This window comes from Venturia canescens, chromosome 11, assembly GCF_019457755.1.
Source record: "Venturia canescens isolate UGA chromosome 11, ASM1945775v1, whole genome shotgun sequence".
Classification (NCBI taxonomy): domain Eukaryota; kingdom Metazoa; phylum Arthropoda; class Insecta; order Hymenoptera; family Ichneumonidae; genus Venturia; species Venturia canescens.
Genome location: NC_057431.1, coordinates 13,877,688 through 13,904,780, shown reverse-complemented (window position 1 = coordinate 13,904,780; position 27,093 = coordinate 13,877,688). Strand labels below are relative to the sequence as shown.

The following is a 27,093-nucleotide window of genomic DNA, read 5'->3' as shown; positions in this document are numbered from 1 at the left end:
ACACTAGTGTGACTCTTATTTTAGCTTTGGTGAGAAATGGAATCGAAGTGTCGAAGAATAAAATAAAAAATCTATGTAAAATTCGAAGGTGTTCAGACAATCAATTCATCCGACCGAGCAATTGAATGTTCAAATAGAAAATACACTTATTTTTCTATGCTTACATTTTTCTATTCATTACTCACATAAAATTAGGTCAAAAAAAAAATCTGAGATTTACTACATTTCTTTCAAAAGAGAGGTACAGACGATAATTTTACACATTTTATCCAATGATTATGAAACGCAATTGAAGCCTTCGATGAAGTCACGTGGTAAAAATTTTTCTATGAAGTGATTGAAATACATGCATTTTTTTTAAATTTAGACAACTTTTTCATATTTGAAGACAATTACCGAAGAATGAATCGTTTTTAATTTTTTTCATGATGTCATTGATTATATAAAAATATTTAAAAAACTCCCGACCAGGGGAAAAACATGAACCAGTACGTTTGTTCATCCCCTTAATATTTTTTTACGAATTATAGAAATAATTTATTCATAAAATAAAAAATTGTTCAATCCGTTTTGAATAAAAAAATATCAGTATCCTATGAAGCAGTGGTTTTCCCTAAATTTGAATCTTTTAAAAAAAAATCACAAGCCTCGAAGATCACTCAAATTTATTCAGTTTTTCTTATTATTTCCTGAAGGTTGTGGTATACAAATTTCGACAGTATATTGTTGCAGGGAAGGATATTGACATTTGTAGAAAAAAGCATTCTATCAAAATTTCGAACGTTTCAATAAAATACAGAATTCTCATAATGAAGTTTTCGTATTATTGATCATTAGGGTGTGCGGAAAAAAAACGATATTTTTTTTTACTTTGCATCCAGCCGAAAAAGATGATTCAAGGTGAAAAAAAAAATCCCAGAAGGAGAGCTCACCAAAAAATGTTTTCGAATGGCGCTTTGCGTTTGAGATTTTCCATAAGAATAACCCAGGAAATGATTGAGACCTCCGATCATTGCATCATAACTCTTTAGGAAAAAATCGCACGAAAATGGCAATGATATATTTTTATAGAAAATTGATTTCCCCACAAAAAAGTCCTCATGAACATTCAGCTTGGAGCAACCATTTTCGTGCTATTATCCTTCGAAGTTGGATCGATAGAAAAAAAATTTTCATAAAACTGTCGAAATCAAATTTTTCGTTTCACAAACAAACTTTTAGGAACTTTTTCGTAGAAAATTACTTGCTCTATTAGAAAATCGTTATTATTATTCAAACAATGCTCTTTTCAACAATACTGTGCCGGTGAGCGTGAAGGCTGAAATGTTGCAATCTCGAACAAAATCTAAAATTTCTTCGGAGCGAGTAATCATTGAAAAAAGTAATTACAAAACGTTGCTTTCAAAGGATATAAGCTATTTCGTCACACAAGAATCCTTATTCTTTTTCAACCAATTTAATTTACCTAATGACTTTCTGAGGGTAAATATGGCCCTATGGCCTGAAAATACCAGTTATTTAAGCTACTCAGATTTTTTTGAAATTTGAAAGTTGTCAATGACGTGGCTAAACGTGGCATCGCTTTGATAGAAGCCTACAACGGCTCATGGACCAAAAACGAAGAGCAGTTACAATATTTATTAAAAATAATGCAAGCTCATCGTCGAAAATACCCCAATTGCAATGAAGGCACACTTAAAAATAGCAATGGATATTATTTAATCTTACCCCGTGTAAGCAAAAGGGTTAATTACCCTCATTTGTAATTTTATGTATGATATCGGGTGAAAAAAATTCATGGCAAAAAGTAAAAACTTTTGAAACCTGATTATTGATAAATGTAGTTTCTTTTATTATTCCTTTTCATATCTAATTGTAATGAAAACGAGATGGAAAGTTTATATTTAAGAGTTTTTTAGTGGAAATTATTGTTATCCTATGGAAACCAAGCACGAAACATGTTTACAATAATTTAATGAAAATCATAAAAATAAGTAATTTTGTTCAAATTATAAAATTCGAATAATAATAACGATTTTCTAAAAGAGCAAGTAATTTTCTACGAAAAAGATCCTAGAAGTTTGTTTGTGAAACGAAAAATTTGATTTCGACAGTTTTATGAAAATTTTTTTTCTATCGATCCAACTTCGAAGGGTGATAGCACAAGAATGGTTGCTCCATGCTGAATATTCATAACGACTTTTTTTGTAGGGGAATCGATTTTCTATAAAAACATATCATTGTCGTTTTTGTATGATTTTTTCCTGAAGAGTTATGATACAATGATCGGAGGTCTCAATCATTTCCTGGGTTATTCTTATGGAAAATCTTCAAACGCAAAGCGCCATTCGAAAAAAATTTTTGGTGAGCTCTCCTTCTGGGATTCTTTTTTTTCACCTTGAATCACCTTTTTCGGCTGGATACAAAGTAAAAAAAAATATCGTTTTTTTTCACACACCCTATTGATCATGTTACTATTTGATGAACTTATTACATTGTTGCGTGAACGTCGATGTAAACAGCAACACTGTGACCAGTATCCTGAGCTATAATTGTGAACCGTGAAAAAAGGTAGCCACAATATGTGTGTCTCGAAAAAAAAAAAATTTTATATAACGCAACCACATTTTCCTCGCTTTTTTGAGCGTGTATACAGAATCCAATATTATGTTTGTGGAAAAGAATGAGAACGTAACCTTACTTTCGCACCAAAAAGATCGAGCAGATCGAGTAAAGGTTGTGCATCGTATTATTAAAATGACATCGATAAATAAAATAAAAAAAATTAAGTGATAATGAGAAACATTTAGAAATTATTTTCGTTTTCTGCAGAGGAACTTTACACCCTTCGACCCCTTGAAATGATATGATTTTATTTTTGAGAGTGATTAAAATAATTACATTCAAAATTTAATGATTGTTCTCGGGAGGGGATTCGGAAATGTGGTTTCGTTATATAAAATATCGTGTGCACCAGTGCACCCCGGAGGTAGAAACTTCTAACACCTCGAGCCATACGAGTCGTAGCCGAGTACTGGAAACCCTGCGCCCGGAGTTAAAAGTTCTATATTGTCTCCTTGGTACACAATGTACTATTATATTACAGCTTTGTATTTTGAAAAAGCTGTGATTTCCTGACAAAAATATGCCATATTTGTTAGGATACATATCTTCTATCGTAATTTTCAATTGTTTTCTTCGTTCAAGATCGTTAACATTATGATTTTTAACAAAAGTTATAATGATAATTTAAAAAGCGTTGCAAAATTGTCTGTGAGATGCGCTACACCTTTAAAGTTGTAGAACAACTATTTCCATATTTTCCTGGGAACTGTTTTTTTTTTATTTACGAAGTAATATTATCTTCCATCATCAAACCGACAAGTCTGAACATCCGTACCATGATTTCCACACAGATTGGTAGATAAAAACGTTCAAAGTAGCCTGTACGGGCATCACTTCGTTTATGATTTCAAATTTTGGAAGTTCAGAAGTTCCAATGTTTTTTTTTTAAACGAAACAGAACATTGGAAATGTCAAAATCGTGATAGTCAGTCACGATAAAAAGAAAAGAAAACAATTAATTGATTTTCTGAAAACTACTGCTTCGTCAAGTCCTAATGTTATTCAAGCAAAACGGGTTGATCGGATTTCCAAATCGTGACTCGGTAGTCGGACTTTACTTTCCAAAATCATTGACAAATTATTATGCGTTGTCGGATAAACTCATTGTCAGCCCAACAGATCTTACTTCGCGTTTCGTACTTTGAATACTCATAACTTGAAACGTTCATGGTGGGAAGTGGCATTTTTTATTGAAAAAAATTGTACAATGCTTATCGAGTATTTGACAAATCTTTCACGAATTTATGTCTCCCGGCGTTTGTCGAATAATAATTAACAGGAATGCAACATATTAGAGGGTTCGTCCTACGGAACGTGTGTTGAAAACCGTGATTTTACCATCCTACCGTCATAGATACGATCCCGTCTTGACAAGCATTTTCATCATTATAACTCGAAGCAGCAATGATTCGTGAGAAGGGTCAACACTCTCACATACGTTTATCATTGTGGACAGGTAAGTCGTCAGGTTAGACATCCTGTTAAAAGACATCGAGGCTGCTCAGCCATGTATCTTTCATTCTCACATGACCTCCCGGTCGACCTATACCGATCCATAGTGCAATCAAATGCAACCTGATCTTTTATCCAACACATGGATCAATTATATTTACCACGTAAGGCGTATAAAGTCTTTCATGGGCTTCATGTATGCATATAAACTTTCGGTCAATAGACACAATATAAAAGGACAATCGCTGACTCGAAGACACTGTTGGTTATCGAAGAGATGGTTTCCCCATTCAATTGGCACACGTGGACTCCTCGAGTCATTGACTTCAAAGCTATTTAACCGGGTAAAATAAAATTTAAAAAAAAATTATTTTATAAATATTGATAAACGTTGGAAAGATATTCATCCACTGATTTAAAAAAAAAAAATTTTTTCATTCTGTTCACACATATTTCTTTTTTAGTTCTGAATTATTTTGTAAAACTATTTGGCAATTAAGGAAGCTATTTAGTAAGAGACACGTGCTGAGGGGAAATAAAGGGAACCGTCGTCATAGGACTTCAATGCTGACTCATTAATTCATAAGACTCTCATAAATGCCAAAGAAATCGTGGAACGGTAAATAAAAATAAAAATTATTGGTTGCAATGACTTACTCCAGGCCTCGAATTACATATTAGCAACGATCGAGTTGCGGAACACCTCAGCCTCGAAGAATAAGCAACAATATTCTCGAAAGATCACTGAGAAATGGTAACGAAAATACACGGGAGATTGCGACGGAGCGTATATCTTGTACGCGAATATGAACGTTTTTGTACAAATGTGAAATAGATCAGGCGTTATTTCGATAAAAATACTATTTCTTTCAAATCATTCAATAAATGTGTAATTACGTTAATCATTGAGTAATTAATATATTTGATAGAATAAAAGGAAACATTTGAATTATTATTGAATACGTAAACTCCCGATTCAGTGATTCCGAAGTAAATTCTGAGTTGCTGGAAGCTATTCCAGCCAAGTGGACCAGCCTGATATACAGAAATTAATTGATTCATCAAACAATATCGAGACAGAAAGTATATATTTCATTCATTGAATCTTATTGTTAAAAGCATATTTTTGTATATGGATTTCTGGTTGGAGTATCCGGCCATGCTGTAAATTAATTGCCTTTGTTAGCAAATGAATTCCATCAGTCCGAATTTAGCGTCGAATGAAAGATAATATGATTTTTGAGACACACATACTTTCGATCTTCATTTAAAAAATTTAAAAAGAACCCACCATCCATACTTGATTGAGAGAAAATAGAGAAAAAAAACATCCCAGAATAGAACGGAATAGATCGGATGGATCGACGTACCATGAAAGATCCCAAAATTAGCATAAATGGTTGAACAATGAAGGAGATGGCAGCACCATCCGGAAGGTGAAAGTCCTTCCAATGAGAGGAGTAAAAAGAGAAGGAGTTTGGCGTTGCACATATAATAGAGGGGCGAGAGGGCGCGGCTTGTCCAGACGTTCTCTGTCCCGCCGACGACGATCATGTCGAGAAAGTTAATATTCCTACTTGGATTCGTTTATCTCTTTTCCGGTGAGTTCCGAAAAATTATCGAGTATAAAACGAATTTTTTTAATTAATCCAGATCAAATAAACAAACAAAAAAATAGAACGGCAGCGGAGTTCCAATAATTACGAAATCAGTAGATATTTTTACGAAATAGATCTTCAAAAACATAAGCTTTAAAAGCGTTAACAAATGAAACTTTTTAAGTATGTCTAATAAAGTTCAGAATGTTAGCATTACCAACAATTTAACATCAACCATTATTCATGCAAAGGTCTGGAAATACATTTTTCCTTTAAAATTGTTGAAAAAATATATTTATATGGTGCAAGAATTCAAACTTTTAGAAAAAAAAAACACTATTCTTGATTGAAAAAATGTTTAACGAAATGATTAAAGAGCATCTGCGAGTCGAGAAAAAGTGAACGTCCGAATCGGAGTTCTTTCCTCGGTGTGACTGCGAGGCACGACTCCTACGACTTTCCCTTTTCGTTAAAAATAGATAAAAAACGAAAATAAATAAATAAAAATGAACGAACGTGCTTTGTCGCACATCTTGCCATGACATTTCGAGACTTTCTACTCTGATGGTAGAGTTCAGTGACCCCGTAACCGCGCTCCTTCTACCGGGATATATATCGGAGAAGAGAAAAATACAAATCGTGAAGTAATGCACAGATCGTATACATCATGTGCGAGAGTAAAGAAAAAACAAATTGTTTTGTACCAATGCTGAATTTTATTCAATGGCTGTTTAACAAAAAAAATATGGATTTTTTTATAGTTGCTGCCGTGAACGGACAAGATGATGAGGGCGATGGACTTGATGCAAATGCCGAAGAATTGTGCGCAGACAGACCTGGTGATGAGTACTTCCGGTTAAACACTGAAGGTGATTGTCGAGATGTTGTAAGGTAAAGAACAAAATTATTTATTGAGCTTTTTTTCACTGATATTATTCAACTGCCTAAAAGAATAAGATAAATGGATCGAACTGTGATTCAGAATCATTTCAATCGGTCGATATATTTACTGACATAAATTACAAATATTTATAATTTCCTCGTTTTAATATCGACCCATCGAATACTAAAGTTAAATCTATTCACGGCTAAGATCATGCGCAGACATTTTTCTCTGTATTTTTTGTAAAATTCCCCGTCTGTTTTCAATGCACAAGTCATTTGAAAATAATTCACACACCAAACACCTAGTTAATGAAATTTGGATGAAAAAAAAATCACTGAATATCTCACGAGCGTTGAAATGAAACGGGCATTCCGAAGCACTCGGATAATTAAAACTGAAAATATTTTGAAAGAGGACCAGCAGCCATTGAATCCAATGGATCGACATAAATGATAAAAGCCTGAGAGTAGGAGTGAAAAGAATAAAATGTGTTCTATTTTATTTTGTTCCTTCGTATTAAATTTGTAAATTAAAACAATAAATAAAGCTATCAGAATGTGTCCCGGTATACCGAAAAAAAATCATAATAAAATTTAAGGTCGGAAATTCTCGTGAAATTCGTGGCCTATTTGGTTCAGCATTAAATAATTATTAATCTTTTGATATAACTAGATTTTAATTTGTCGTCATTAAAATCTTGACGTCCGAAGAATCCACTTTCTTATATTTAATTGAAAATGTGGTTCTCGCTGTGAAAGCATTTCAGAGCGAACATGTTTATAAAAAATATACTATAGATGAAGTGGTGCATCGTAAAAATTCAGTTTCGTGAAGACACGGACTATCTGAATAACTGATGGTTACGAGTAACGTTTGGGATCGACTAAAGTGATGAACTCGAATTGAGTTTTGTTTATAATATACCTTCAATCACTGCATGCGGAATTTAAAAGAAACGGTAAAAATTAACCTCGTACATCTCATTACGTTAAATTAAAATAACTTCTTGGAAGTTGAATGACTGGAAAATGTGTGTGTGTGTGTGTGTGTTTTTTTTTTCATCGTGCCTACACTTAAAATATTTGAGAAGATTAGCCCGTATAGAGATCGATCAAGCCACAATTTGGGAATGAAATTTAAATTAACCTTTAATTAACAATTGACGTGAAAAAATTGTTTTCAGCAAGTAAACAATGTTTTTATAATATTGGAAGATTGGGTTTGTGGAAAAAATTTGCTATTTAGTAGGAAAAAGCAGGATCCTGTCGTTACAGAAGGCTTGAAACAAGTAGTTTTGTTTTTATAATCCACGTATGAACGACCTTCCTATAAAATTACTATTTTCCATCAACTGTAAAAAAAAAAAGATAGGAAGCGAAGGAGGAAACATAATCTAAAAAAGAGAAAAAATATTGGAATACTTAGGTGTGACAAAGCAACGGAAATTGGGGTAACGAGATTGGCAACGGTTCGGTGTCCGACCGGACTGGCTTTCGACATCGAGAGGCAAACCTGCGACTGGAAGACAAACGTCAAAAATTGTGATCAGCTCGAGAGTAAGATATTTGGTTCAAAATTCACAAGTCATGACTCAAGTCCCTGCGTTTTTGACCCTTCAGGTGCACACGATCGGGACTCAAGCAAATTACGTGTCCGGGCGGATTGGCCTTTGATTTGGACAAACAGACATGCGACTGGAAGGGCAAGGTCACCAACTGTGACAAGCTCGAGAGTAAGTGACGCCAAGAGGGGAAAGTTTTGCCTTGCCGAATTTTCCATCCTTCCTCGAGGTTTATCACTTTTTCATTCTCAAAACATTATTTAAAGGATAGAGAATATCATTTTTTTTCATTTTACATCATTGATTCAAAATAACTGAAATTTTCGAAAAATCGAGGAAGGAAGGATTGTCGGAACGGTCGTAGACTCGCGCCGTAGCACGCAAACAGACGCTCATTAATTATGATTCTAATTCTATTTCTTCTTCGATGTTTATTCATTAACGATTTCACTTAACTCCTGTCTCAAATGGACCAACATTTATTCGTAAAATGATTCCTTTGAATTACAAAAACGTATTATTATATTTGTGCGGCTTAAGCCGATTTTCGACGTCGATTTAATGATTATTTGATTACGTACTGGTATAATTGATTATTGTGAATGTTACGAATAAATGTTACCGTGTCGAAAGAACGGAAAAACGAGAATTGATCTGAAAATTTGTCGGCGTTAATGAAAATTGAATTTCCATAAATATAGAAAAAAAAATAATGTATCCAATGAGAATATGTGATTTGAGAAAGTAAATCTGCACGGAAACTATGTTACGAGGCCATACAAGTCGTGCCGGAAGATTGAAACGCGAATGATTAATAGAGGACACTCGTTTCTCTTTCTCTCTTTTTAATTACGTTCTTTTTTCTTAATCCAACCAGCTCCCTGCTAATCAATCCGGTTGAAATCGTGTTATCCTTCACTTTCACACGCTTTATCATTCATTTTTCAATTGAATTTATTTTTCGTATATTAAAAGTCTCTTTGAGCTCTTCGTTGCTGCAACTGTACGTAAAATACAGTTTTTCTAGCAGCAAACAATTTTTATGGATTTTATTGGTCAATTTTTTTCATGTAGCAGTTGATCGCTGAATTTTTATTTATTATGACCCGAAAGAAATATATGTCATTCTATGTCAATTCAATGACATTGTGACTTCGATTTAAAAAATTTTTTTAATATGTTTTTATACATGTTAAAAGAAGTCTTCAGCTAAATTTTTAACTCGTTATCTCCACCCATTCCAGAGTCATCGATTTTTGCTTAAAAAATGTATATCTCTGACTATAATTATCATAATATCACTTAATACGGTCGTTTTTTTATATTTTCAACCCTCTTTCTAAATAAAAATTAAAAAACGGAAAAATAATTTTTTTTTAATGCTTTTTAGGCTATTTTTGGTCAAAAAATCGGTTTTTCGTTCAATGCAACAATTTCGATTTTTTTTTTTTTAATTTACAAAATTCTGTGTTAAAAAACAAAATTTTTGAGCCTTATTGCAAGATGCCTTATTCAAATAATTTATTGTAAAAAAAATTAAAAAACTTATTTTTTTCTGTCATTTTGATTTATTTTTCTTCTAAGATCACGTAATTCCTTTAATATTTTGAGACTGATTGAAGGAATTACGTGATCTTGGAAGAAAAATAAATCTCAATGACAGAAAAAAATGAGTTTTTAAAGTTTTTTTTACAATAAATTATTTGAATAAGGCATCTTGCTATAAGGCTCAAAAATTTTGTTTTTTAACACAGAATGTTGTGAATTTTTTCGAAAAAAATCGAGTGTCGCATTGAACGAAAAACCAATTTTTTGACCAAAAATAGCTAAAAATAGTCGAAAAAGCATTAAAAAAAAGTTATTTTTCCGTTTTTTAATGTTTATTTAGAAAGAGGGTCGAAAATAAAAAAAAATGACCCGTATTAAGTGACATTATGATAAATAATTATAGTCAGAGATATACATTTATTAAGCAAAAATCGATGACTCCGGAATGGGTGGAAATAACGAGCTAAAAATTTAGCTGAAGACTTCTTATAACATGTATAAAAACATATTAATTTTTTTTTTAAATCGAAAAGGGTCACCGTCACAACGTCGTTGAATTGACATGGAATGACCCATATACGTTCGTGATCAAGGAAATAGTTCTCTGTGACGGTGCAAGTGTTCTATATACACTTCATCTTCTATTACCTTTCTAATCCTGAGACTTACGTGATCTCGAATCCAATCACGAGACGAGGTCGATTTTATTTTCCGCCAAGCACTTTCAGAAAATACTGAAATACTTTCAGATAAAATATTTTTTATATCGATTCTTTTAGAATTCAGGAGTTGAGGGTGAATAAATCGAAATTTTCCTAGTAACTGAGAGTAAAAATATGTCAAAAATTTTTTATTTTTTCATTGCATGCAAAACTTTATTTCGCTTTATATATTTCTAACGCTTCATACTTTACGATCCAATATTCACTCGCCATTTCTCTTGCTCTTCATTTGTTTTTGCACAGTAAAATAAATAGATTTGTCACGTTTTTGATTCGAGTATTAAATCATCACCAGATTCATGCAAAATATTTTGTTTTCGAAAAATGTCTATTCCTATGTATCGTTCATGGTCAAGTCGATCTTTGCTATTGAATGCCCTGTATTTTCCCAAATGGCACCATCGTGTGTAACCGTATATGTGTATATATTAGGGTGGTCGTTATTTGGGGTCAAAATTTATTTTACCCTTTCCGCCCCCTAAATCGGTTCCAAAAACATAAAAAGTAATACGATAAGTTTTTCAGATTTTTAAAACTATGCTTAACTCTCGACCATAGGGGTTGAAGTTTTTCGTTTAACATACATGGAGTTTTTCTGCGTTTGTGGTCACGATTTTACTGTGGGCCTCAATACGTTTAGAAAATCTTGAAATTTTCAGAAATTACTTTACAAGCATATTGCTACACGGAAAAAATTTCCAAAACTCCTACCCTCAAAATGTCGTATAGCATCACCATACGCACCAATTAATGGGCACAACGACAATTTTGGACACGCAATCTCAAGTACACAGTTTTAACTAAGGAACAAAAGAAAAATTCTTCAAAATCTGGTATAGGGGGTTTTTGAGGGTGCTTTTTTGAGAATCTGGAATTTATTTTGTAAAATTAATTTAAAAAATCTTCATTATTTCTGCATCTTGAATTAAAAAGTCAAGGATTTTTAACGTTTTTTTTTCCTTCAAATCGATTTTCGTTATTGTTGCTGAACTTGAATAACCATGTTATTGCCAGCAAAGGTCTCTTTGACGTCTGACCTTTCCAAAACACTGATTTTAAACATTTTTTTCTATCTCAGTTTTTGCAAAAGAGCATGATGTAAATTTTCATGATTTTTTTCTCGAAAAGTCTCAACTTAACGGAAAAATTTTATGGAATAAAAAGTATTGAGAATCATCTAAAGAATACGTGCGATTTTTTTCAAACATTTTCTAGCTATTTTTGTATTTTTCAATTTTGACAATTTTTAAAATTTTGAAAAAATTGACACCTGTTTCTTGGATGATTCTAAACAATTTTTGTTGTATAAAATTTTTGTGTGAAATTCAAACTTTTTGAGAAGAAAATTATGAACCTATATATTATGCGATGGAAAATAATTTTTTTTTCAAAAAGTTTCAACTTTACAAAATAATTTTATATAACAAAAAATGTTCAGAATCATCCAAAAATTTGTGTGAATTTTTTCAAAAAATGGTCAAAATTGAAAAATACAAAAATAGCTAGAAAATTTTTGTCAAAAAAATCACACGTATTCTTTAGATGATCCTCAACACTTTTTGTTCATTAACATTTCTTCGTTAAGTTGAGACTTTCGAGAAAAAAATCATGCAAATTTACAGCATGCTATTTTGCAAAAACTGAGTGAGAAAAAAATGTTTATAACCATTGTTCTGGAAAGGTCAGACCTTAAGAACACCTTTGCTGGCATTAATATGGTTATTTGAGTGCAGCAACAGTAACAAAAATTGACTTGAAGGAAAAAAACGTTAAAAATTCTTGACTTTTCAAATTAAAACGCAAAAATAATGAAGATTTTGATTTAATTTTACAAAATAAATGCCAGATTCTAAACGAGCACCCACAAAAACCCCCTATATCAGATTTTGAAGAATTTTTCTGTTGTTCCTCAGTTAAAACTGAGTACTTGACATTGTGTGTCCAAAATTGTCGATTTGCCCATTAATTGGTTAGTATGGTGATGCAACATTTTGAGGATAGGGGTTTTGGAAATTTTTTCCGTGTAGTAACATGCTTGTATACTAATTTCTAAAAATTTCCAGATTTTTCAAACGTACAGTAGAACCTACAGTAAAATCGTGACCATAAACGCAAAAAAAATTCCATGTATTTTAAACGGAAAACTTCAACCCCCGTGATCGAGGATCTAGCATAGTTTTAAAAATCTGAAAAAATTATGGCATTACTTTTAATGTATTTCAAACTGATTAAGGGGGTGGAAAGGGTAAAATAAATTTTGACCCCAAATAACGACCACTCTAGTATATATATGGGCAGATCCATTACTTTTCGACGAAAGTGTGCGCGCTTAGGTCAGCGATTTTAATGATGATTTTTTCCTCGAAAGTACATCAGAAACGAAGATGGTCCTCAAAATTAGAGCCCGATTCGATCAAACCCGGTCACTGGAGAATTTTTTGAAATTTTAAAAAGGTCAGTTTTTTAATCATTTTCAAAAGTTTGCATTTCAGCGACTATATCACATAGAAATTCCGTTCAAGTAGAATTCTTTTTGGAGAACGTCCTACTGTTGAGAAAAAAAAATATATATTTGTGATAAACTCAAATCCGGCTCAGTTGGAAGCCACCAACTGAACCACTGAATCAACCAAATTTTACCTGTTTTTAAAATTTACCCAAACCTACCAGTTGCCGAAGGGAGGGTTACATAACAGGTGATTTTTTTTTGTGAGGGTGTATTCTGTTGATATCTGCCCTGGTTTGTCCCGATTGCTTCGATTTTGTCGCTATAGAGCCATCCAAAGACAATCGATTTTTCAAAAATCGCTATGTTTTTAGATAGCTGTCATTTTTTTCTCCGAACTCCGATTCAGTTCAAATTTACAGGAAAGTTTCTTGTTATGTTCCAAAGAAGCCCTGAAAATTCAAGTTGGGAATCGAGCTTGGAACCGAGTTATGAATTTTCGAACATCCCGAAAATTCCATTGAAATCAACTAGCAATTTATTAACATTCATTATTTCAGTGTATTGTGATAAAATTATACAGTTCAATCTTTATCTTTATTTTTATATTTCATATTGCAATATTACAATGAAGTATAAAAAAATATTGTATTTGTAATTTTTTTGAAATACTTGAAAATTGTGTATTCATAAATTTAGTTGCACTATTTTAAAATTTTTTTCGAAAGAAGTGGTTCACACTTCTAATGTATTGTATTAATAGGTGTAAAAGAATGATTAATTCGAGTGTCTTTAATTGCTTTTCCAGTATCGAATCGTGTTTTCAATTTTCATTCATGTTCTGAACTTCGGCGTGGGACACCCATATTGCTTTGAAAATGTCGTATAATTTTCATATATTTTACTGTTATCAAGTAAAATTTTATTGAGAATTTGCATCATGTTATGCAACAATGCAACACGTCTCCATTCTTTAAATTTTCAAGATAATTAAACACTCTTGCTCAATTTATTTAACACCTCTGGAAGCTATGGGTACAGTAGTGAAATTGTTTACGTGATCGTATGATTCGTTATCATACCGACAGTGAGCTAAAACCACGTCGTGGTACAGCGTGAACCAAAAAATTTTTCGACAACGTTCCAGTAACGTTTTTGTCCGCTAGTGGCAGGGGTGCCACACAGATACCTCAGTCACGCCACCATACGGATTAATTACATAATAAAATAGCTTTAGCGCCATCTCCAACATGAATTTAAACAATGTTAGTATGATTGCAGCGCTCTTAAACGCGGAATATTTCTTCATGCGTCACTTAAATAAGCAGTAATAACAATAACATGAAACAGTCAAATTAGATATTTGACTTCTGACTTCAAAAAAATCAATAATTCATATTGATTTTTCAATAATTTATATCGTATTATTTGCATGAAGTCTTTTTTACAGTGCAATTTTTGGGATGTTCGAAAATTCATAACCCGGTTCCAAGCTCGATTCCCAACTTGAAATTTTCAGGGCTTCTTTGGGACATAACAAAGAAACTTTCCTGTAAATTTGAACCAGATCGAAGTTCGGAGAAAAAAATGACAGCTATCTAAACTTAGCGATTTTTGAAAAATCGATCATCTTTGTATGGCTCTATAGTGACGAAATTTAAGCAATCGGGGCAAACCAGGGCAGATATCAACAGAATACACCCTCACAAAAAAAATCACCTGTTTATGTAAACCTCCCTTCGGCAACTGGTAGGTTTGGGAGAATTTTAAAAACAGGTAAAATTTGGTTGATTCGGTGGTCTAGTTGATGGCTTCCAGCTGAGCCAGATTTGAGTTTATTACTAATATATATTTTTTTTTCACAAAAGTAGGACGTTCACCGAAAAGAATGCCGCTTGAACGGAATTTCTAAGTGATATAGTCTCGCTGAAATGCAAACTTTTGAAAATGACTGAAAAACTGAACTTTTTAAAATTTCAAAAAATTCTCCATCGGCCGAGTTTGATCGAATCGGGCTCAAATTTTGAGGATCATCTTCTTTTCTGATGTACTTTCAAGGAAAAAATCATCATTAATATCGCCGATTTAAGCGCGCACACTTTCGTCGAAAAGTAATGGATCTGCCCATATATATATATGTATATATATAAGTTAGAGTGTGCGGAAAAAAATCGATGTTTATTTTTCTTTTGCATCCAGCTAAGAAAATTGAATTAAGGTGAAAAAAAAGAATCACAAAAGCAGAGCTGACCAAAAAATGACTTTGAACGACGCATCGCGTTTGAAGATTTTCCATAAGAATAACCCAGGTAACTATTGAGACCTCTGGTCATCATATCATAACTCTTCAGGAAAAAATCACACAAAAACCGCAGGAATATATTTTTATATTCCCTGCGATTTTCCTACAAAAAAAGTTGTTATGAACAATTAGTTCGGAACAACCGCTTTGGTGCTATCATCGTTTGAAGTTAAATCAATAGAAAAAAGTTTCTTCATACATACCTTCAATCACTACATGCGGGAAAAAAATTTTTCATTTCACGTACGAACTTCTTGGTAGTTTTTCGTAGAGGATTACTTTCTATATTAGAAAATTGTTATGATTATTGTGATTTTATATTGTTTATAAAATCACGTATTTTTATAATTTTTATAGAATTATTGTAAACATGTCTCGTGCTTGGTCTTCATAGGATAACAATGTTTATCACTAATTATAAATGAAACAAACACTCTACCCGATGAAAAACATGCTGAAATTTGGGGGTTGATTTAATCCATTAAGAATCATTTGAGCCAATAAAGAAATGTCTTATTTTTCGATAAGCTACATTCTATAAAAAAAAAATATTGAAATCGGGAGGGGACAGTGCCCAAAATAAAATTTGACATTTTAAGAGTGTTTTACCCCCTTAATTCTTTTGATCCTAGAAAAACCCAAAAACACGTCAATTTTTTTTTTTTTGCTCTGCAAAATGGCATTTGTTTTATTAAAGTCGGATCGTAAGTTTTCGCTATACGAAAAAATTCTGAATATTCGGGGTGGTCATGCACCCTTTGAAGTAAGGGTGCATAAGAAGTTGAATATGTCATACAGGTTATTTGACATGCAGAACATTCTGCAATTGGTTTCGTTTCGATCGGTTGAGTGCTTCATTATGAAACTCTACCAACTGCAAAACACGTCCAACATTGGGGGTTGATTTCATCCTTTAAAAATAACTCTGAGTCGATAAAAAAAAATACGTGTTTCTTATTTTTCAATGAACTATAACATATAAAAGAATTACCAAAATCGAAGGGAAAAATAAAGTATGTTTCCTTGTTAGTGAAAAACATATCCTATGAAAATCAAGCACGAAATATGTTCACAATAGTTCTATCAAAATAATAAAAATATGTGATCGTATAAAAATTATAAAATCACAATAATTCCAACAGTTTTTTAATGTAGAAAGTAATTCTCTACAAAAAAACTACCAAGAAGTTCGTTCGCGAAACGGAAAATTTGATGTTCACAGTGTTATGAAATTTTTTTTTTTTCTATCGAATCGACTCGAAACGATGTTTGTACCAAAACGGTTGTTCCGAGCTAATTGTTCACAACGACTTTTTTTGTAGGGAAATCAATTTTCCATAAAAACATATTCTTGTCGTTTTTGTGTGATTTTTTTTCTAAAGAGTCTATATACGATGGCCAGAGGTCTCAATAGTTTCCTGTGTTATTCCATGGGAAATCTTCAAACGCGATGCTCTGTTCGAAATAATTTTTTGGTGAGCTCTGCTTCTGGGATTCTTTTTTTTCACCTTAATTCAACTTTCTCGGCTGATTGCAAAAAACATCGTTTTTTTCCACACACCGTAACAGATATATATATATATATACATATGCATGTATATAATTTTTTCCAATCTCTGCTGCCCACCGAGGAATTTCATTACGTTTATTCTGATACTATTTCTCTTCATTGCTGCGCTCTTGCTGGTTCGCTATTTCACACTCACTTTATTCCTACATGTGTCTGAAAACAAATGCAAATTAACGAATCACGAAAAAGAACGTGAAGAGTTGAGGCGAAATGATATAAATTATTTGAGCCTCTCTGGTCGCGTTCTTCGTTATCTGAGGCGTGCGTCGCCGTGAGCCAACGTTAAACGTATCGTGAAAACGATCGAAAGAGTACCCAAAATTCGCGCGTCACCGATCTCTCAATTTTTTTATTAATTTATTCACTTTTACCATTACCATCTGAATTTATATATCTCAATCGAATAATTTCATGAAATACTCAACTCGGTATGAATTTCACTTCGACTCAAGACCGGACGAACGAAACACAGTGTTCAAAAAATCATGTAACGATAATGTTATTAAAATTTGAAATTCGAAAAGCGTAGATTATTGATCGGGGGGAAAAAGCGTAACAAACATTTGTTCATATCTCCCCCAATCCTTAGCTCGTGTAGTGCACTCAAAGGTAGCAAAAGCGTTTGGGCCTTGGATATGAACAGCCATTTTTGTTGTCAAGTTAAACGAGAAAAAAAAATATTACAAGTGCAGTAGATTTTGATTGTAAAATAAATTCTTTCGTGCTTCGAAGCTCGAGCTTTGAGGCCAAAATAAAGTGACATTGTTGTTTAATTGTCTGTTGCGCTCGTCACGCGCTCTTGAAATTTTTGCAGAGCCCCGAAAGGTTTTGCCGAAATTGAAGACGGACGAGCCAATTTGCGACGAGGGCAAATTATCCTGCGGTAATGACGAATGCATCGAAAAAGAATTGTTCTGCAATGGTAAACCCGACTGTAAGGACGAATCCGACGAGAATGCCTGCAGTAAGTAGTTCAATACAACATTGACGGAAGCGTTCGATTTACTAAAAGTAAAAAAAGAGAAAATAAAATAACCGGTATAACGAGTAAAATTATGAAAAGCGTGTATTCGCTAAACGTCTGGATGATGAATTGCAGCTGTGGAGACTGATCCGAACCGTGCACCGGACTGTGATCCGACTCAGTGCGTACTACCCGATTGTTATTGCTCGGCCGATGGTACCCGGATTCCTGGCAACATAGATCCTCAACAAGTGCCGCAAATGATAACGATTACGTTCAACGGTGCGGTCAACATAGACAACATAGATCTTTACGAAGAGATATTCAACGGTCAACGACAAAATCCAAATGGTTGTCAAATTCGAGGTACCTTCTTCGTGTCTCACAAATATACGAATTATTCGGCGGTGCAGGATCTTCACAGGAAAGGCCACGAGATCGCGGTGTTCTCATTAACCCACAAGGACGATCCGCAATACTGGACTCAAGGAACTTACGACGATTGGTTGGCCGAAATGGCGGGTGCTCGGTTGATCATTGAACGTTTCGCCAATATCACCGACGGTTCGATAATCGGTAACCGCGCTCCCTATCTTCGCGTCGGTGGTAACAAACAATTCGAAATGATGGCCGATCAATTCTTCGTCTACGATGCCTCCATCACCGCTTCCCTCGGTAGGGTACCGATATGGCCGTACACCCTTTACTTCCGCATGCCACACAAGTGTAATGGCAACGGTGGAAATTGTCCCTCGAGATCTCATCCCGTCTGGGAAATGGTGATGAACGAGCTTGACCGTCGGGATGATCCAACATTCGACGAATCCCTTCCCGGTTGTCACATGGTTGACTCCTGTTCGAACATCCAGAGTGGTGAACAATTTGGTCGCCTCCTCAGGCACAATTTCAATCGTCACTTCAATACCAACAGAGCACCCTTGGGTCTTCATTTCCACGCTTCGTGGCTCAAGAGCAAGAAGGAATACAAGGACGAACTCATCAAGTTCATCGAAGAGATGTTGGTCCGCACCGATGTATACTTTGTCACGATGGTCCAGGTCAGTTATATTTTTTTATTTTTTCCTAGTTTCGATTCAATATTACCAAGCCACATTCAATTAATCCGCGTGTTTTATTATTTCATTGTATATTTATAATCTTTATGCCGTACAAGATATAAAATAGTATACGATACTCGTGAATGGAGTTACTCTAATATACTCGTTATAGCACGCGTCGTAAAACTTAAGGTATAACTGGATGGATAGCTCGACCAAAAATTATATCTGATTGGAATTTCCGTACTTCGTGATGCAATAAAAATCTGAAAAAATTCAACAACATTTCGAAAGCTATGAACAACAATTATTTATCAATAACAATATTGCCCAAAAGGTAATAACAAATTCAGTTTAAACAATTAATTATTCAATAATTTTGCGGTGACCTAATGTTTTCTTTTTACGAATCAAATGTATGTATTTTTCCGAATGCTCATAAATTTTTTCAGAATTTTCGTGGATTTTTGAAATTTCTTGAAAAATTTTTTAAAAATTTGAATTTTGGATATGTTTTAGAAGACATATTTACCATCAGTTTTGAAAAGTCTCAAGGTTACGGGATCAAAAATGTACAAATAAAGCCACTTAAAAAATTTAAAAACGGGCGTTTCAAAAATCCACGAAAATTCTGAAAAAAATCATAAGCATTCAGAAAAATGCGCACATTCGATTCGTAAAAAAAACAAGGGTTTACTGTAAAATTGTTAAAAAATTATTTATTTAAACAATTTATGGGCAATATTGCTATTGATAATTGTAGTTCATAACTTTCCAAATGTTGCTCAATTTTTTCAGATTTTTATTGCATCACGAAGTACAATTTATCGGCTGGGCTATCCATCCAGTAATACCTTAAGTCACACGTTATCGTATTGTAATTCATTCGTATTTTCATATTTTGTCTAAATCGGTATTTTTTTACCGGCCGTGCAAATGCTATTCTGCTATTGTGCGTTAAGATAATGGATCAGTCGGTAATCACACCTCGAATTTTTGAAATTGAAACTCTTTGACATCGTTCGTCCGATTAAAATAATAAAAATGTCATCGTACGTAGCACGATCGCAAAAATGCGATAAAATTTTTATTTTTTTGATCAGACGAACGATGTGGAAAAATTTCCTTTTCAAAATTTGCAACTATCTCTCTCGCACTCACGGTTGTGATTACCGACTGATCCATCATCTTAATACACACCGAGCATGCGGATAGCATGTCTTTATCCGAATATTATTTTAGTCACCTTTTTTTCTGTCAACTTTAAACTTCAATGATTTTTTACAACCGTGACGTTAATGCCAAGCTGACAATGCAAGTACGTTGAATTAGAATTCAAACAGTAGCACATTTTGTATAATTTTTCAGGTAATCAAGTGGATGCAGACGCCCACGGAGCTCTCTGCTCTTCGTGACTTCCAGGACTGGAAAGAGACTTGCGACGAAAAGGGTCTGCCGTACTGTTCTCTACCGAACGCGTGCCCGTTGACGACACGCGAGCTTCCGGGTGAGACGCTTCGACTCTTCACGTGTATGGAGTGCCCGAATAATTACCCATGGCTGTTGGATCCAACCGGTGATGGTTTTTCGGCCAACAAAAAATGAGAATTTTCGTTTCAAAGGCGAGAAATAAATTCATCAAACTAATCAAACGGAGGGGCCTTCCGTTGACAACTGACAAAAGTACACAAAAAACAGCTTCTATAAGCAAATATTCTCTATATATATGGACAGAAATTCAATGAGAGGCCTGTTCGTTTCATGTTTTGAACATATTCTCGAACGGGAAAAGTGGGGAGACAAATATATAATTCTCAAAAACCCCGCGCTTGTACATATTTTGAAACCCGAACGAGGAAAAAAAGGAATATGTCTTCAGTGACAAAACCCGCCGAGACTAAGTCGGAGGACCCTGAATGGCGATAAGGGTCGTGTTAAAAACATCGAGTCTCATGGAGGCCTAAGAAATGAGCTAATCAGTGTGTGCCTTTGGTTCTCGTAGACTGTGTTTTCCTTATTCAAAATCAAGACACGAAGAAACTAAAACGTTTTTTACTCTTGAATTCGGGCCTGGTGACTTAAAAAATATAGTTACTTTTTCCGTCGTACCGATCCTTTACCGTTTAGCGACTAAGCAAAGACTTCACCTGTCTTTATTGTATTGAATTCTTTATTAACTGATTGAAATATATTTCGGATGAAACCGATTGGGAAGCTTAATTGCGTGTTGAAAAAACATAATTCGTCCTCTTCAGCCTTCCTATACTGTTACTCTCACATTCGATAAGTGTGTCGTTGTCCTTTCTCCGGAGCCTTCGACTTTTATTAATGACCCATTGTATATGTATATTTTGCTTGAGCCCTCGAGGCATCGACGATATTCCATGAGCCTCAAATGGAAAAATAAAACTTGTTGAGATTGCCATGACCGGAGGGACCCCTTTCGTTTTTGGTCGACATTTCTTCTCCTTTCCTCGTGATATAAAATATAAAAAAAAAAAAACATTCATTGGTGTATACGCGCGAGTGTGGATTTTAAAACATATGTCGCTTCGTTTATTTGTGATTCATTGAATGCGTTAAGGATCATTAGAGCTACAAAGAAAACTCAACATATTTATTTCTTTTCGTTGAAAGTTTCACTTTTTCTGAGCCTTGCCAATTCGATTCTTCTTTCTTTCTTTTGTGACTGAATGAAATCTTAAAAATATCATAAATTTCGAGTTTTTGTTCAGATTTTTTTAAACAACTTCTATTCAAACATTCAAACTACATTTTTAAATTTTGTTAAAATTATCTAAAATCTGTCGTTTAATCATATTTAGAACCTTCTACGCTTTCACTTTCAATGAAAATATGGAATTTCTATATTTTCGAGGCTATCAACCTTTGAAAAAGGTATAAGATAATTTGAGAGTGTTTCCTTTTGGGCAGTTCAAATTTTTTAACAGCCAAAACGCATTTGGCCTTTTCTTGCATATTTTTGGATAGTCAATTCATCTGAATCACGCGTTATTCGTTTTTTTTTTCAACTCTAATAGCCCATGGTTCAAAGATAAAGTTGTACTGCCCACAACGGATGATAGCTCGAAATGCAAGTAATCAAAATTTTTCGGGTCTTTTGCAGATTTTCAATGCGAGACGGTTTTCGTTTTTTATGCGAGCTATAAACTTTGAAAAAAATCCAAGAAAATTGAGAACGCCTTTTTTATTGAGAGACGCCATCACGCCTCGGCACCAAGTATTAATAAAAAGAAAAAACCAGCGCGAGCTCTGCCCTATTCTCAAATACACGAATATACCGATTTTATTACGTCATAGCGTTTTGAAGCCGTTATTCCGGCGGACGTACCTTTCAAGGAGGGATGAGATTGAAAATAGGTGGAAATTTCTATTTGATTTTTCTCTTTCTATTGGTCTTTGCTGTGAGTAAATTTGTTCAGACAACAATCTGATTTTTTTTTTTTTGGATAACAGCGGTAGTCAAATCGCTGACCCAGTGTCCGGAGGCTACAAACGAAAAGCAATGGATCTGATGATAAAAATAAGAAATCGTCAAACATCGTGATAGGAGGAGATGTTTGAAGAGGATTGCAAAAGAATTAGAATACACGAGTTTTTCGATAGCCCGGTTACCCGATTGCTATTACTTCAGCAACAATAATTATTATTTTTGACGAACCACTAATTCATTATATGGAAAATGTCAAATTCACACTATTTACAAATATTTGCTATTCATTCTCTGTTGATATATTGTAGGCGATTATCACGTTTGCGACTTCATTAGCCCTGCTCGTTAGTGGGACTAGAGCAGTACTCGTTTTTTAAGTTGTATCCTCGTACGTGAAACATGAATATGCAAGAATTATTAAGGTATATATTGCGCCCCGCTACCGTATCTCTTGATACAAGTATTTAAAATTTAATAAATCAATCCATAAGTTTAGAAGTGGAACGTACGACGACGAAAGTTTGACGTATTTTCGTGCTTTTCGGTCATATTCCCAAAAAACTGCAGATCACGAAAGCACCGCAAATACTCAAGATGATGAACATCAGAACCAACCAAAACGGCAGCGTATCTAGAAAAATAACGGATGAATTAATTGATCATTATTTTTAGTAGATCGTTTAACTTGGTGATTGGAATCTATCTTTATCATAGTTTTTGTTTAATATGTCTAATGTGTTGAAAAAAATTCGAATTCAACATAATTTATATAATATTCGAGTTTTTTCAGAGTTGAGGGCTTTCGAATATAATATTTATTTGAAAATCAATAAATTTGAATTTTCTGACAGTATAGTATCAGATTGGACCGGTTTTCAATGACCACGATATAAGGATTCATGTGAAACGTCCTGCAGAGAATGTAAGGAAAAGCTCTTTATGCTAGTACATATAGATGAGTTCTTTCTCATTCATTTTCGATAACGTTGGATAAATTTTTAATCAAGGTTATCTGTTTTTTTTTTTAAACTATGGACTCATAAATGAAAAACAATCGAAGGAGCAAGAAGCTTGTCTGCTCGCAATCATTAAATAGCGAAGGAGTGACTGCAGATGTTCGACTCAAAGGGCTTCATTTTAAAATAGTCGTTCCTTCTCTATGAAATTTACCATTAGAAGTTATCCTGTATGTTCATCAGTTTAGATGTAAGATATTTGAATACAGTTTTCTACATTAAATTGTTTACATTCAGTAGTATCTATGAAACTGTTGAATGAAGAACATAAAAAATAATATCATATGGAAAATTGCAATAGGATAATGAAAATAGTGAGTCATATTTTATAACCATGCTACTTAAAAAGGAAATTTCAATATCATTGTTGAAGTTTCCTTTTTATATTCATTTATCAAATATTTGGTCACAGAATCCTTCTTTTGTACAGTTCCTTCGTTGAAAGCAAACCGGTGATTTTTCGAGTGATACAGAAATAAAAATGTTTGAGTCGAATGATTTTCTGAAATTAAATTTATCTGATTGCTGAATGAGAAAATAGTGGGTTCGAATTTCTTAATTAAAATTGAGGAATTTATTTATCAAACGTTCCACTCCTTGATTCTACTACTGGAGAAAAGAAACAAAAAATTAAAAATTGGTAGAGTTGTCGTGCAAGATTTTTGTCATATCGTCAAGTACCAAGTATTTCATAAAAATATAAAAATGTGTACAGAATTATTTATATTTTCGATTTATTATCGGACCTGCGCATGCCCTCTCGAGTTTTCACGCGTGTTTCACGAGGGCCAAGGAGAACAGTGGAAGATCCGGTTGATAAAAGCATTATATTTTCACTGAGTTTGAAATGTATAAACCATTAAAACTGTAATGATGAAAATGAATAACTAAACAGCTAGCTAACTGCGTTTCGGCTTTCCTTAAAGCTTGGAATATCATTGAAGCCATAAACCGATGCACACCCATCGCTGTCATCGGTATTATGTATTAAAAATATGTAATATATAGTTGGTCAATGAATTGCCTTTCATTGTTAAGCAAAGGTTTTACAATCGATGACATGCATTAATAAAGGTAGAGTTAATGAAAAAGCAGATTATGTATTATCGAAAATGATGAAAGAAAACTTACGCCTAAAAGGAATGCTGTGGATGCAAATTCGATTATCAACGCTAATGCTGACAACGGCAGTTTCGGTGTTGCTCGTAATAGCAGGACCTTCCAGGCTGGTGGGTAAAAATTCCAGACCGGTTACAAACATGCTGTGAGCACTTTGTACGTGAAGTGCACGTTGGAGGCTAAAAGCAATGAAAATGTCGACGCTCCCCGAAAACATTGTCCCAACAGCAACGAATTTTCCATCGTCCGAAACGGCCATTGCCGACAGAGTCTCGGAAAATCCAACGCTTTTCAAAATATTGCCACTTTGGGTGTCCCACAATTGCAAATAACTTAGATTTTTACTGATAATCGAGTTCGAAAGGGTAAAAAGTTGGTCCTTTGAACGATCATCGCAAGGTCGCGCAAAACGCAATCTCTTGTACATGTATTTTGCACCATCCCCTCGGGACCATGTCAACTCTTTGTCCATTACGCCTTTGTCCACGCTCCACAATAATGCTCGACCATCCTTTGCTATCGTTCCCAAGGTCTTGCTATTCCTACTGAAATCTATGTCATCGATCTCTTTTGCGTGAGCTTCGATCTCGTGTAACTTCTCCAGACGTGGAAATGCCCAAATCCTAATGTGGCCGTCTGTGCCTCCCGTCGCCATCAATTTTCCACATGTACTTATTCGTACTATCCGCTGGAGAGCTTCAGATTTCCTGTAGAGCATTGGAAAAATAAAAATTATACGAGAGCCTTCTGGAAATTTTAACAGTACCTTTAATTGCGTAATTTATTTTTCACTATTTTTTGCTACTATTTGTCACTACGCTGAAGGAAGAATTACCTTTACAAAATACAGAAAATCGATTTTTTCCTAGTGTAACATTATCACGATCTTTAGAATATATCAGCACAAAATATTGGAATGAATTTCAAACCTATATGGAAGTTATAATAACAAACGTAACACAACCTTCCGACACTTAACGGCAATGCATGCATCTTTTTGCGGTACCAATGACACCTTTCCATCTACCTTTTGCATTCTATTTCTGAATGCATCTACCATGCTTGAATCGGCAAAATGCTAATGAAAGTTTCAATTAAAAAAAAACAGATCTTTAAACTTGACACATATATTAATCTATTTATATTGCAAAATTTATACCAAATTTTGTACTGAACATTCATACAGAAAAATAACCGTAAAATGTTTGTACGATTTCATTGGATCGATTGAATACTTTTGAGGCTCAAAAATGGACTTGTCTTAAAAAAGAGATCGAACTTTGAGGTAGAATACTCTAGACATACTGAATATGATAGCGACATCAGTATTTTGTTTTGACTTGCCCAATATCGAACAAACTTCCTGAATAATGAGGTTAACATTACAGTACAATTATTGAAAATGATTAATTAATATCCAACAAATATAAGCTAGGATTGAGGATTACCCAAAATCTGTTTGTATACTGTCAGCAGGCTTGACAACGAGCTGTAACTTCTTAGACTTGAGATTAGAATTACTGTCTTTCATTTCTTCAACTTTCTCTTTAGGCTGGTTTTGTTTTGTTGTCTCTCTCTCGCTCTTTCTCCTCTGTCTGAGCCCATCTTTTTCTAGTACACTATTGCGTCTTGGTATTTCACCATTTTCTACATGGACAACTTTGGAGCTAACGTTGTAAAGCTGACAATGACTCTCTTGGCCAGCAACCAACCAAGTTCTCTTGCCATCTGTATAAGACGCACAATTCATGACTACACTCGGTCCTGTCTCGTGCCTTGTCACTTCCTCTGCTACAAAGTGTGAGCCATTGTGCGAGAGCTCAAAAATTTCCTGTTTTTCATGAATGAAAGAATAGTTTTCAATGTTAGAATGATGTGGTGTGATCGAAGAATCACTTTTTCATTTACACCGAATTCAAATTAATAAAATGATTTATAGGGAAAATTTACATCAGTAAGAAATCTAATTTAAGACGAAAAGATTATTGAATATGATACCTGAATGGGGCGAATAGTAGTAAAATTTCTAACAAAATAAATATACATTAAATTGACAACATGGAGCCAGAATTTTCTCAAAGATAACAATCAAATTTGATACAAACTGAAATTTCAAAGATTTGAAAACTAGGAATGGAATAGGGTTAAACTCACGAATCCATTGGCAACACCAGTTTTTGACGATCCACCGCCACCCCCGACGAGGATGTGTCTACTCGTCAACATTTGTAGGGTATAAAGCGGAAAATTTACCCTTGCCAGCAGGCACCCATTTTTCCGTCTTGGCGGCATTTTTCCTCGGTTTTTCTTGCGTTTCTCTTATATTGAGTTTGACCATACCACGAGAAACATAACCCTAACGAGATCACAGTCGTACGTATAGTAATCGAAAGGAGAATGAGGTTAATAATTTGTATAAATTGAAATGAAATATTTTTTTCCGGAAAACATTTGATGTGCTGTCAGACCTTCTAACAACCGTGTGTCAAGGAGAATGTTCCACGTTTCAGTTTATTGGCGCTTTTCACGATTCACGATACACACACCGGAGAGAAAAATCATGTGCGGTTGTGTTACCGATAATTTATCGATCGAGATGTATATGAATAATCATTTTATAATTTCTCCAGCCTTACCTGCTTAATAGCATCAGTGTTTGATTATTTTTATTGATATTCATTTTTGTATCATTGTGGGGGGCGTGGGCGTATGGTTGTGAAACATTTTCAAGTCTCGACCAATCTCGACTAACCGCGATTGCTTCTAACGAGG

General features: G+C 34.1%; 2 protein-coding genes across 5 annotated transcripts; one reads left to right on the top strand and one right to left on the bottom strand.

The window, feature by feature from the left end:
* Positions 1–5,543: 5,543 nt before the first annotated feature.
* On the top strand, positions 5,544–20,952 carry verm (LDLa and CE4_CDA_like_1 domain-containing protein vermiform). 2 transcript variants are annotated; one of them, XM_043431940.1, is made up of 6 exons: positions 5,544–5,678; positions 6,437–6,566; positions 8,181–8,293; positions 17,525–17,674; positions 17,810–18,732; positions 20,101–20,952. In XM_043431940.1, exons 1-6 carry the CDS (start codon positions 5,630–5,632, stop codon positions 20,335–20,337), a joined length of 1,602 nt encoding a protein of 533 aa, XP_043287875.1. In that variant the 5' UTR covers positions 5,544–5,629; the 3' UTR covers positions 20,338–20,952. The 2 variants fall into 2 exon arrangements, with proteins under 2 accessions (XP_043287875.1, XP_043287874.1); XM_043431939.1 differs by lacking the exon at positions 8,181–8,293 and adding an exon at positions 7,987–8,117.
* Positions 20,953–21,259: 307 nt separating this feature from the next.
* On the bottom strand, positions 21,260–27,058 carry LOC122417982 (prolactin regulatory element-binding protein). 3 transcript variants are annotated; one of them, XM_043431943.1, is made up of 5 exons: positions 26,958–27,058; positions 26,476–26,677; positions 25,770–26,152; positions 24,334–25,028; positions 21,260–22,817 (listed from the first exon to the last, which is right to left on the bottom strand). In XM_043431943.1, the coding sequence occupies exons 2-5, from the start codon at positions 26,611–26,613 to the stop codon at positions 22,732–22,734; spliced, it is 1,302 nt and encodes a 433-aa protein (XP_043287878.1). In that variant the 5' UTR covers positions 26,614–26,677; positions 26,958–27,058; the 3' UTR covers positions 21,260–22,731. The 3 variants fall into 3 exon arrangements, with proteins under 3 accessions (XP_043287878.1, XP_043287877.1, XP_043287876.1); XM_043431942.1 differs by lacking the exon at positions 26,958–27,058 and adding an exon at positions 26,790–26,909; XM_043431941.1 differs by lacking the exon at positions 26,958–27,058 and having other exon boundaries at positions 26,476–26,835.
* Between the last annotated feature and the right edge of the window lie 35 nt (positions 27,059–27,093).

Coding starts and splice junctions, on each gene's coding strand:
- verm (XM_043431939.1), top strand. CDS start 5,630: ATGTCGAGAAAGTTAATATTCCTACTTGGATTCGTTTATCTCTTTTCC. Junction 6,567..7,986: donor GATTGTCGAGATGTTGTAAG/GTAAAGAACAAA, acceptor TGGAATACTTAG/GTGTGACAAAGCAACGGAAA. Junction 18,733..20,100: donor ACTTTGTCACGATGGTCCAG/GTCAGTTATATT, acceptor ATAATTTTTCAG/GTAATCAAGTGGATGCAGAC.
- LOC122417982 (XM_043431943.1), bottom strand. CDS start 26,613: ATGCCGCCAAGACGGAAAAATGGGTGCCTGCTGGCAAGGGTAAATTTT. Junction 25,029..25,769: donor AGTATACAAACAGATTTTGG/GTAATCCTCAAT, acceptor AATGCTCTACAG/GAAATCTGAAGCTCTCCAGC. Junction 22,818..24,333: donor CCACAGCATTCCTTTTAGGC/GTAAGTTTTCTT, acceptor TTATTTTTCTAG/ATACGCTGCCGTTTTGGTTG.